General features: G+C 36.2%; 3 protein-coding genes across 5 annotated transcripts; 2 read left to right on the top strand and 1 right to left on the bottom strand.

The window, feature by feature from the left end:
* The first annotated feature begins 341 nt into the window (after positions 1 to 341).
* Positions 342 to 4,848, top strand: LOC111484915. Its single transcript, XM_023131560.1, has 4 exons — positions 342 to 669; positions 769 to 1,002; positions 1,283 to 2,530; positions 4,181 to 4,848. Exons 1-4 carry the CDS (start codon positions 401 to 403, stop codon positions 4,779 to 4,781), a joined length of 2,352 nt encoding a protein of 783 aa, XP_022987328.1. The 5' UTR covers positions 342 to 400; the 3' UTR covers positions 4,782 to 4,848.
* Positions 4,849 to 4,907: 59 nt separating this feature from the next.
* On the bottom strand, positions 4,908 to 5,477 carry LOC111484929. Its single transcript, XM_023131582.1, has 2 exons — positions 5,264 to 5,477; positions 4,908 to 5,168 (listed from the first exon to the last, which is right to left on the bottom strand). Exons 1-2 carry the CDS (start codon positions 5,423 to 5,425, stop codon positions 5,013 to 5,015), a joined length of 318 nt encoding a protein of 105 aa, XP_022987350.1. The 5' UTR covers positions 5,426 to 5,477; the 3' UTR covers positions 4,908 to 5,012.
* LOC111484923 (homeobox-leucine zipper protein ATHB-4-like) lies at positions 5,326 to 8,993 on the top strand. Of its 3 annotated transcripts, none has more exons than XM_023131576.1 (6): positions 5,326 to 5,412; positions 6,488 to 6,664; positions 6,860 to 6,954; positions 8,026 to 8,233; positions 8,360 to 8,439; positions 8,643 to 8,993. In XM_023131576.1, exons 4-6 carry the CDS (start codon positions 8,045 to 8,047, stop codon positions 8,875 to 8,877), a joined length of 504 nt encoding a protein of 167 aa, XP_022987344.1. In that variant the 5' UTR covers positions 5,326 to 5,412; positions 6,488 to 6,664; positions 6,860 to 6,954; positions 8,026 to 8,044; the 3' UTR covers positions 8,878 to 8,993. The 3 variants fall into 3 exon arrangements, with proteins under 3 accessions (XP_022987344.1, XP_022987343.1, XP_022987342.1); XM_023131575.1 differs by having other exon boundaries at positions 8,030 to 8,233; XM_023131574.1 differs by lacking the exons at positions 5,326 to 5,412; positions 6,488 to 6,664; positions 6,860 to 6,954 and having other exon boundaries at positions 7,476 to 8,233.
* The last annotated feature ends 2,524 nt before the right edge of the window (positions 8,994 to 11,517 follow it).

Genomic DNA, 11,517 nt, shown 5'->3' on the forward strand with positions numbered 1-11,517 from the left:
TTTGATGTTTTAAAAATTTAGGTAAGAATACGGTAACTATTTATATAGAAAATTGTGAACTCTAAACTAATGCGAATTGAACTAGTAACGATCCAAGCTCACTACTAGTGGATATTGTCTGCTTTAATCATGTCAGCTCGATTTTACAATGAAATGAAAGGTTTCCACGTTTTTATAAAGAATGTTTCATTCCGCTCGAGGTCGAGGTAGAGGATCATCTCAAAAAATTTTTAAAAATTGTAACATCTAGGGTTTGAATTCAATTTAACTCCTTGAATTAAAAATAATAATAATAATGGGCATCCAAAAACAAACATGCGCGCGAGGAGGTGTTTGTATATAAAGACGACACAGGCTGTGGCGAGGGAATTGGCAGTTCATTCAATCACTGGGTGCATCAATGGAGCAGCAGCAGAAGCTTTGTAGCCATAGCCGCACGTCTACTTCCAAAACCAAACGAAAGAGACGATCCAATTCCGATTTCGATGTCAATACTACTTTCTCTCTTCTTCTTGCCGCCGTCTCTACCCCTCGCAATCCCTATGCTGCCTCCTTGATTCCCAAATGCTTGGCGGAGCTCCATTTCGCTCTTCTTCCACATTCTCCACACCCTCTGCAAACTCTTCCATCTTCAATCCTCTCTCTTCTTCCTCTTCTTATTCTTTCTGAGTAATCCATCTCTTTCGGTTCTTTTACCTGCCATTGGATTGACATATTCTGTTTGTTTCTTAATTTGTTTGTTATTTTTTTTTTCTCTTCCTGGTGTAGGCGCCAAGGAATTGCTTCTCGTGCTGCTGAGATTGTGGGCGCTGCTTCGCTTCTTTCGCTCCGTATGAATGAAGTGATTGCTTCGGCTGATGGGGTTGTGAGGGCTTTGATCTCGACCTTGGCGTGTTCGAAGAGAAGGGTTGCGTTGGCTGCTTGTAATGCTGTTATGGATTTGTCCACCACGTCCTTTGGGCGGGAAAGCTTGGTTGAGTTCTCTGCTATCGAGCGTCTTATGTAAGTATATATTGCTATTGTTTCATATGGTGCAATGGGCTTGGCTGTGAACTTAACTCTGTTCTTCATGTTGATTTTGTACCCCTGCATCTTTGCATTTTAAACAAGCACTTGAGAAAGAAGGGTACACTCAAATGTACTTTGTGTTTCTCTACAATTCATTTCAGCCATGACTTATGTGACACATATTACGAGTTGCTGGTGTGATAGTTTGTGGCGCGAATCACAGTTATGTAAGTTTCGAGCATTTTCTTGGATAACTGAACTTAATATCTACTAGATCTGCATTTTTGCAGGTTTCAGCCTCTTCAGCAATGTCAGTGTTCATAGGCACTGTATATATCGAAAATTCTGCAATCCTGAAGGCAGGATTTGAAGGAGATGAGCTTTCAATATCAATTCTGAGTGCAGCTATAGTTCTATTGAACACTTGCTATTTCAAACATTTGGAAAAGATACCACGCTACTACTTGAAGACATTCTTGACATTTTTGAAAAAACAATGGATAGAAGTATGTAGTAAAATGATGCAAATTAACAAAACTGAGTGCAGCTGGCAGGAGCAATTCGAAATTAGCAATATTAGCACCAATGATTTGGCCGTGTGTATTTTTAGGCTTTCCATCAGTACCGATCAAGTTAGCAGAATTTTTCCGGTGAAGGAGGTTAAAGCGTTATTGGGTTTAAGTGGGTCGAACTTTGAAGAATTCATGCTTAACCACTGGGAATCATCGCCATGTCTCATGCAGAAATCCTCAACAACCATAAATGAAGAAGCTGATATTATTGGATCATTTGTGGGATCTATAACCTCAATTAAAACAAATCTCTCCTTTATTTCATCAATGCTTGGAAGATTAGTTTCTTGTAATCCTATTGCCTCAGATGAACTAGACATACATAATTTCTTAGAGGAGGCACGAAATGAATTGGGATTTCCTTTAATTTATCAGCAAGATATACGTGTCTTGAGAACTGATGAGTGTTTGAAAAGAGAGATACATTTCTTTCAGAAAAATTTTGAGCCATGTTGCTTCAAGGGTCCTCATTTCTTAAAGTTAAATGATGCACGAAAGTGTGAAGAAGCTTTTAAAGAGGGTTATACAATTGCTCTGCGTGGCATGGAATTTCGGTATGAGAAGATTGCTGCTATTGCAAATACTTTAGCGTCTCTGTTTGGTCAGCCATCTGTAGGTGCTAATATGTACTTGACTCCTCCAGGTTCTCAGGGTTTGGCTCGTCATTATGATGATCATTGTGTGTTTGTATGCCAGCTTGCTGGAAGCAAGCAGTGGACAGTTTTTAGTCCGACAAAGATGTGTTTACCTCGCTTGTATGATGCTAATGAATTCCCACGTTGTTCTGAGGTTGAGAGTCCATTGGCGGTTGGAAGGCAGTTTTTACTAAGGGAGGGTGATGTATTATATATTCCTAGAGGATTTCTTCATGAGGCTCGTACTGAAAATAATGGTCCTGATGGGTCTTCCCTACACCTTACCTTTGGTATTGAGGTCGAACCACCTTTTGAGTAAGTAAATGGGAACTTTTGTTTGAATTTTAGTTGACTTGATTGAAATCTTTCTTTTGGTCTATTGCATTTCACTTCATGTAGTTTAACTATAATCTGAAGAAGTTGATGGAGAATAGTTTTTGAGATGCTATAATGACAAATGGGAAGAAATTTTCCTAAATGTGTAAAGATCTACGAGTAACCGAAGGGATTATTTAACTAAGTAGCTAGATTCACTTGAGGGGTCTTTCAATTCAAAATAGTTTTTGAGGTGTTCCCTAAATATTTTTGTCATGGTCATTAAGTTCAAAATCTCTTGAAATTGGTATCCCATCAAGTACTTTTTCTCTTGTTTATTTATTTATTTATTTTTTGTAAAGCTATTATGGTTTTAAGGACATCTGCAATCACGGATTTGGTGAACATTAAAAGCTATGATATTTCTATCTAGGGCTTACATATATGATGTAAAAGTCTAGAGTGTTACCAGCCAGAAGTTTTGAAGAATTTTTTTTAAGATCATTATAACCATTAGAAATCAATCATTTTTCATTCTAATAGGATTGAAGGCATGACACTGAAATGAGTAAGAAAGAAAATATGTTTTAGACACAGTGATGTATGCTTGATAATTCTGTTGATTACGCCAAACGCCCATAATTCTATCAGCTTTTTCATTTGTTCTGTTCTATTATGTAAGTGCGGCTGTTCCTGTAATATATTTACAGCAGTGTTCTCCTCAGCGATATTGCCATGTTTTTTTTATGCTTAATAAGCATATTCAGTTACATTTACTTCCCATCCTGATACTTGAAGCACTTGTATGAACAAAAATTTCCAGTTATAGTGCTTGTTGTCCTTATATTTAATTGGCTGATTGTCAATGTACGAACTGTGGTTTTCATTCGACTCAAGAGGTGGCGTTTACTTTCTTGTAAGGAATTAGCAGCTTTGCCCTCTTTGAAATCAGCTGAGCGAGTAGTGGCTGAGACATCCTTACTGTTGTGTAATTGCATCACTAATGCTGAGAGTTTGTTTCAAAATAAAATGTTACTTATCTGTGTCTCGAATTTTAATTGAGGCAAACAGGATAAATAAAATGTTTAAATACCTTTTGGAGTGTCTTTTTTGGTAGACCAATATATTGTACCATCTGATAACTCAGGAACAAATCATGTGCTGTTACTAACGTGCTTTTAATAAAGTATGGAACCTTGACATGTTTCCATGGGACACGAGCAACTTTTTGGGCCCAATGCGTCTGGAAAAGCAGGTGTTTGATGCCCATAATTCATGTTGGATTCTCCATTTTCTAAAATTGGACTTTGAATTTGTGGATCCCATGGGATTTAATCAGACAGCTATTATGCTTATAGAATTGTCTTATAGCGAGATCCTTCATATGATGATCATTAAGTTATGATTTTGTGTTCTTGTGAAAATTCATCGTAGTTCACTGTCCTAGTAAAAGCCTAAAATTTGTCATTATTGCATTGCTAGTTCCTGGTTATTTATTGTGGTTAAGTTCACATGCAAGTGCATTTTACCTAGTTATTAATGTATCTACACGGTTTTATGCCAAAACTTTTAATTGGTTCTATGACATTTTTCAGAAACTGTCGCGGTTTTATGTTTTATTTACTTTGTTCTCCTTTTGTCCTATTTCAGGTGGGAAGGATTTGTTCATACTGCTGTCTATTGTTGGAATTGGAATGATAACCCAAAGCAATATGATACTTTGTTTGGAACTATGTCAGTAGAACTGCTGCACTTGGCAATTTGGTTAATTAGTGTATCTGATCATAACTTTCGAAAGGCTTGCTTGGTAGAAGCAAGTTTTCTGCCCTCAGATAACAATAATAGACCTGACCTGAACCAGAAGACTATTTTCAGTAGATTGATAGATAAAATTAGTAGAGAGTCAAACTTCTTGGAAGTGCTTGCTGGTATTAAAATTTCAGTTGAGAAAGACGAAGACCCCTTTCATCGGATGAGATGGCTTAGGCTTCTCAATGTAGATGGAAAAGAAAGTGTCAAAGAAGATCAGTGGATTATGCCTTCAATTGGTATCAGAGATCTGTTATCTACTTGTGCTACTCATAGAGAAAAGGTAGAAACTACATTTGTGGAGGTGAAGTCCAGATTTTGTAGGGAAGTTCGATTTGAGAATGCTGTGGAGTGCTACAAAAAGTTGCTCGAGAGGTTCAGAAATGTCAGAAGTCAATACACAACAGGAATGATTTCTTTGCATTCAATTACGAGTGATTAATGTGTCTGGTTCTTTGTCAACTATGTTTCCTATTTCGAGCTATTGAGTTTCATATATATTTTGGCAAGTTCCAAGCTCAAGTAAGCGCGAAAGTCTGACTTATCTGCAATGATTCTATCGTATATGAAAAAAACGAGCATTTGATAGATTATAAAACAAAAGAGAGTATCTGAAGTTCAGTACACGTATGAATAGTTCATTTCATCTTTAAAATTGATATGTTATCTATGGCTATGGATGTTTGGGCGTCGGATTTGGATGCGTTGTCACTCCATGATAGTCAATGTGGTAGACAAGTTCGCCCATACGGTCGATACTTGCTTCATATTCAGGTATGTTGGAGGAAATATCTTTTGCAGATGGTCTATTGAGCTCGTCTTCGTGAACCTGCATTTGGCATATCCATAACCATAAATAAGGAAATATCAGTACATGTTTAGGGTGGTGAAATCCATTGGCACAGGTTAGTATTTGTTTCATACCTCGACTTTGAGGAATTCGGATTCGGGATTGGAAAACAATGAACCAAGGTACTTTCTTGCAGGTCTTCCTGTGGAGAGAGGTGGAGATTGCAAACGATGCACTGAAAGAAGATAGAAGAGATTAAAGAGAAGGAAAAAGAAAAGAAAATGTGAGGATCCCATTTCTTGACTCTTATCTTCTCTAATAAATATCAGGTTATATAGATTATAGGGATTGAAAGAGATAGGTTTGGAGCAATATATAGAGGGAGCTTTTTATGCATACTCCGTTGGAGATCTAGAGAGTGTGTGTGTGCGCGCAAGAGAGAGAGAGAGAGAGAGAGAGAGAGAGAATCAATTATTGGTCCATGGCGGAAGGGAGACAAAGACTAGCTTATGCTTGTGATTTTGTTTCTCATTCATAACGAAATAGACCCAATACCTACCAAGATAACCACCTCCTTCTTCAAGTCATTTACGCTTTTCGGCCTGACTTAACCGATGTTATAATTTCACGTGTTTGTTCCATGCCAAACAGAACCACTCCTGGCAAGATGGCTCACCCATGTTTTGTCCTTCATTAAGGACTCCCATCTGGTTCCTTTTACGCCTTTACTTTATCTCTCCCCTCTCTTCCATCCGCCAGCAAATATTGTTTTTTTTTTTTTGTTTTTCCTCGAAGTTTTTAAAATGCGTATGTTAGGGAGATATTTCCATACCCTTATAAAAAATGTTTCGTTTTCCTCCTCAATTGATGTGGAATCTCACAGTCCATCCCCTTCGAGACCCAACGTCCTTGTTGCATTCGCTCCCTTCTCCAGTCGATGTGGGACCCTTCAATCCATCCCCTTCGTGGCCTAGCGTCCTTGCTGGCTCTCGTTCCCTTTTTCAGTCGATGTGGGATCCTCCAATCCACTCCCTTTGTGGTCCAGCGTCCTTGCTGGCTCACCGCCTTGTATCAAACCCTCATTTGGGGCTTAGCCTCCTCGTTGACACATCGCCCAGTGTGTGGCTTTGATATTATTTGTAACAGTCCAAGTCTACTGCTAGTAGATATTGTCTTTTTTGGAATGCTAGATACTCTTTTCTAGAAAGAAAAACGTGCCATTTCAAACTTAAAACCCAATTTTTTTGGTCAAAACATTTCGAATTTTGTTGTGACACCTGAGATCTATCTGCCCAGGTTGTAACTTGTAAATTTGAACATAAATATGGCATCTGAAGCCTCGAAGTTTTTTGGTGCAGATGGTCGGCATTCTGGTGCTGTATGCAATAAATGTATGGCACTGAAAGAGGTGTGCATTTCTCAACTTTTCAACGTGATTGATTCTTGCAATAGGTAACATCACCAATGGCTGCACTGGAGATTCCCAGTGACAAATGATTTGAAAGGGAAGTGGTAATGTGAATTAATCAACTGATGTAAGTGTCTTCAATCCAGGCTTCATGACATGACTTCCTTTTGTTTTATTTCTATGAATATGAACACTTCAGATCTGAATCCTTCCTCAAATGACAAGATTTAACTCATAATAAATAGATACCGTCAAATTCATAAAAGATTAGCGTTCTTTATTTCTATTCAACAATATACTAATGGATTATAATTTTTTACAGCAGAGTTCTTATTTGAAACTTTTGGAGACTGCTGGATGGTGGGAATGGATTTTAGAATGGGCTAGAAAAAGGGTTGATTGCTTGAATGACTTTAGGTAAACATTCTCGATTGTTCGAACAAATTTTAAGAGTATTTTTAAAGTGTTGAAACTTTGAAAAGTTTAGTTTTTTTTTTTTTTCAAAAATGCAAAATTGAAGAAAATTTGTATTAATTTAGTCAAATAAATTAAGTAAAGTAGATGGTAATATAGGGTTAAAGAAGAGTTTAGTTCATTGAAGTTATGATATGAATTGTAGCAACATGTGTATGGAAATGCAAGCATATTATAATGTCCAATAATCATTACAAACCCTAAGTTATTTCAAATATGAACTCAAAGAAACACCCTAAACTTATATAATTGAAATCTAGTTCCTAAGTTAGAAAATGTGACCTTCTTGGTCCAAACACTACCAACAAAAATAGACTCATAAATTTGGTAGTTTGCTTGGTGTCGGACACTGATACCATTTATAATGGCTCAAGCTCACATTTAGTAGATATTGTCTGCTTTTAAAAAGTGTCTTTAGGAGAGAGGTTTGTACACATTTATAAGAAATGTTTCGTTCTTCTCTTCAAGTGATTGAGATCTCTAGATGTAAACCCCTTGTATACCAATTAGTTGATAAAGAAAATGATTAAAGAATGAAAATAAATATAATATTTAGAAAAGACAAAGTCAAAGAAAGATATTGGTCAAATGCATTTAAGGAAGATCTTGGTTTGGTCTTAGGAGTCAGAGTTGTGTAACTCATGCTTTAACTCTTAAAAAATTCTTATTCTCATTCTTAAATTCTCTCTCTCTCTCTCCCTCTCTTAATTAAAACTCATTTAACAAAATTCATTCATAAACCCAATAATTAAAACTCAAAACTGATGATCATAATTGAAACCTCCTTCCCAATTCTCTCTTAATTAATCCTCACCTTACCATTCTTCTCCAAATCCCATCTCTCTCTCTCTCTCTCTCTCTCTCTCTCTAAACCGCCATGGGAGACCAAGATGAGCTCTGCAACACCAGGCTTGGCCTTGCTTTAGGATTTGGCGATTATGTTCCAAAAACGATGCAGAAAGCCAACAAACAGCCCAAGTTCTTGTCTGACCTCTCTTTCTCTCTCATTCCAAGACAGGAATCCGCCATTAACATGCAGCTTCAAGCTAATGAACCCTCCAAGGATTCCTCCTTTGGAATTACTAGAGATCGGTCATCCACTAATTATAATTGCAACGCCATTAGTGGTGGATTAGAAAGAGACAGAAAAAAGCTTAGGCTTTCCCAAGAACAGCTCACTTTGCTTGAAGAAACCTTCAAACTTCACACCACCTTGAATCTGGTAACCCTTAATTATTATTTCCACAACCCATTTCACCCTTTTTCCTTCTTTTCATTTTTCTTAAATACCCATCAAATTTTCTTACGAAAAATTTAAACTTTTCTCTGTTTTTGCATGGATTTGCAGGCCCAGAAACTGGCACTTGCCGATCAATTAAACCTCAAATCTCGACAAGTGGAAGTTTGGTTTCAAAACAGGCGTGCAAGGTTAGTTATGTCGAGGATTATCGGGAGATTAGATATGTTTATAGCTAAATAATATATCTCCATCGATATGAAATTTTTTGGAAAAACACCTGAATGAGAGCTTAAATTCAAAGTGGACAATATCATAGTATTGTAGATGGTCGGGGTTCTTAAATTTTTTAAAAATTTAGCTATGGATTCAAATGTTTTTTTTTATGGAACAGGTCGAAATTGAAACAAACGGAAGTAGATTGTGAGTTCTTGAAGAAATATTGCGAAAGGCTGAAGGAAGAGAATGGAAGGTTGAAGAAAGAGTTGCAGGAATTAAGATCCAGAAAAATTGGAGCTTCACAATTGTATATTCAGCTACCCAAGGCGGCGACGCTCACAATTTGTCCCTCATGCGACAAAACTACGAGGCCGGTCGCCGCCGTGGAGGCCCATTCTCCGCCACAATAATTTTCATTTTTCCGGCTGTGTAGTACAGAAAAAAAAAAAAAAAAGAATTAATTCAATTCTCAATAACAATACAATCTTTTTAGATTATTTAAATTAATCTAATCTATGTTATGAAAGAGAAAGAAGCATTTTTTCGGATAAAATAAGGATTTTTGATAATTTAGAGATAGATTATATATTTTTGAAATTCGGGAAACTCGATAGATACAAATTTCAAAATTTAGACGAAAATTAGAAAAGAAATTAATTAATGAGTTGTTCGGGTTATTAGCCCCACAAAAAATTGGCAATTGGGTCTAAATTTATTCTTTGGTCCATAGACTTCATTTAAATTGGTTGTCTTTGAGTTAAAAATATAATTTTGATGATAGAAACCTTGACTTTTCTAGTTAGCATATTATTATTAATATTAATACTAAAAGTAAAAAGAATTTCTTTTCATATAAATTTGCAAATAAATAAATAAATAAATAAAATCCCGAGAAAATAAAGTATCTTTAGTCGATGCAAATATCGAAGTCTCAAATTTATAGAAATGTAATAAAAATATCAATAAGTACTTATATTGATAGATATTATGAAAAAAAAAATTTATATGATGAAACAAACTACACTGAACACAACATCAATTAGCCTTACTGGATCATAAGACTCGATACTATCCAAAAACGTGCAACACTACATGACTTATTAATCAGTCCTTTATCAATGTCTATGAAAGGTGAGTACAGTAAATAGCTTCGTTACACTAACGCATAGTAAAACTTATCTAATATTACTTATTATAACTTATTTATTAGTGATTTAACTAAAATGAAAACGAATTTAGATGATAGGAGTAAATACGAGGTAGTAGTGTCAGAAATTACATCGAACAATTGCTAGTATACATGAACGTAAGCTTGAGACTAGAGACGTGCTATCATACATACTCATCTATCTTATAATATGTTAAGCCAACTCGAAAACCCCAATCTAATTTAACGTACCTATCGTATTATTATTACGAAGACATGAGAAATTAGGTTAATTTAAGTTATTTTTAATTGAGTCATTTAATGTAAAGTGAATATTTGGCATCTATAAAGTTGTGGGAATTATTTAGCTTATACCACAAAAGACTTTTTGGGTTTTAGGGACCAATATTTTTCTTTGATTTTACCACTAAATAACTCCCATTTATTACCTCCAAACTCATTTTTATCTGTGGTAAAATAAGTAAAAACTTAATTCAACCAAAGTAATTTTTTTTTTTAAAAGATTTGAGGTCCACTGCCTTCTAGATCTTTTATGCTTGGCTTCTCGCTTCGATTAATAAAAGTCCCACATCGGTTAATTTAGAGAATGATCATGTATGTGAAGCCTTCTAGGAAAGCCCAAAGCAAAGTCATGAGAACTTATGCTCAAAGTGGACAATATTCATACTATTGTGGAGAGTCGTGTTCATCTAACATGGTATGACTTATGAGAGTCATACCTTAAACTTGGCTATGTCTAAGGGGAGGTGTTGGATGAAAATCCCAAGTCGACTAATTTATACAATTATAGTTTAAGAATCAAAATCTTCGACCAGTATGAGATCGAGCCATGATCGTCTTGACCAAGCTTTTTTGCCTTCTCTCTTTTGTTTGAATGTCAGCTTTTAATGGGCCTTTGAGAGCACGTGGAAATCCTTCATAACTCACTGGTTATTGAAAGGAATTGATCATACGGTTTGTTGGGTTGGGTTTTATATGTACGGGAACTTGTAATATCGTGCCAATGTGAAAATAGCTTTAACGGTAATTGACATATACTCATTTAAAGATGTTTACGAGGCGGAGATTGAGAAATCTTTTCCGTCCCTTTTCCCACCTCCTATCTCGAAATTTCTTATTTACTTTTAGGAGGATCAGGTAAGGATTCTGAAAGCATGCATAAATTTGTTTATCACCAATGCTTGCTAGTCTCGAGATAGTTTCGCGCCACAGAGCGAAGCCTAGGAGTTCCACCGATCCTCGCATCCACTCTTGTCTTCGTCTAAGGTCGTGAACTTGATCCCCAAAAATATATGGGTTGATTGACTACCTCTACTATGTTGTTGCTAGCAAATACCACTATTTCATTTCTTTGGGTTATTGGTCATGCACCGAAAGTTTCATACTCTCTGTGCAAAATTCACCGTTAGCTCAGTTGATGAGATGGGGCGAGGTTAGAGAATCTAAACTCCATCTCCGACCCTGTTTAACTAACGTGGAGAAATCTCTCCACACTCCCTCTCATTCCTCGTTTAAACAAAAATTAGAGATTTTTCGGATCGTTCCTTCCCTAGGTTAAATAGACATGTCTCGACATTAATGATGGTGGGTGAAGGGGTGTTTTTGGACGAGACAGTGATTTTGATGTATCAAAAAAAAGGGTATTTTACTGTTAATTTCTTCCAATTGGCACCATCATTACTTAATGTTCTTCACACTCTCTTCAACACTCTCCAATTCCTTTTGCCTTTTCTTCTTCTTTCAACTATAAATTCTTCATTCTCTTCATATTCTCATCCTTACTTTGTGGGTCATCATATTTTTACAAATGCGAGTAGTAGCTAAGTCCAGCCTTTTGGTGCTCTGTGTATCCGTCTTAGTCTGCGTTAGCTCGGTTGCTGGA

The sequence above is a fragment of the Cucurbita maxima genome, unplaced genomic scaffold (genome assembly GCF_002738345.1).
Source record: "Cucurbita maxima cultivar Rimu unplaced genomic scaffold, Cmax_1.0 Cma_Scf00010, whole genome shotgun sequence".
In the NCBI taxonomy this organism is placed as follows: domain Eukaryota; kingdom Viridiplantae; phylum Streptophyta; class Magnoliopsida; order Cucurbitales; family Cucurbitaceae; genus Cucurbita; species Cucurbita maxima.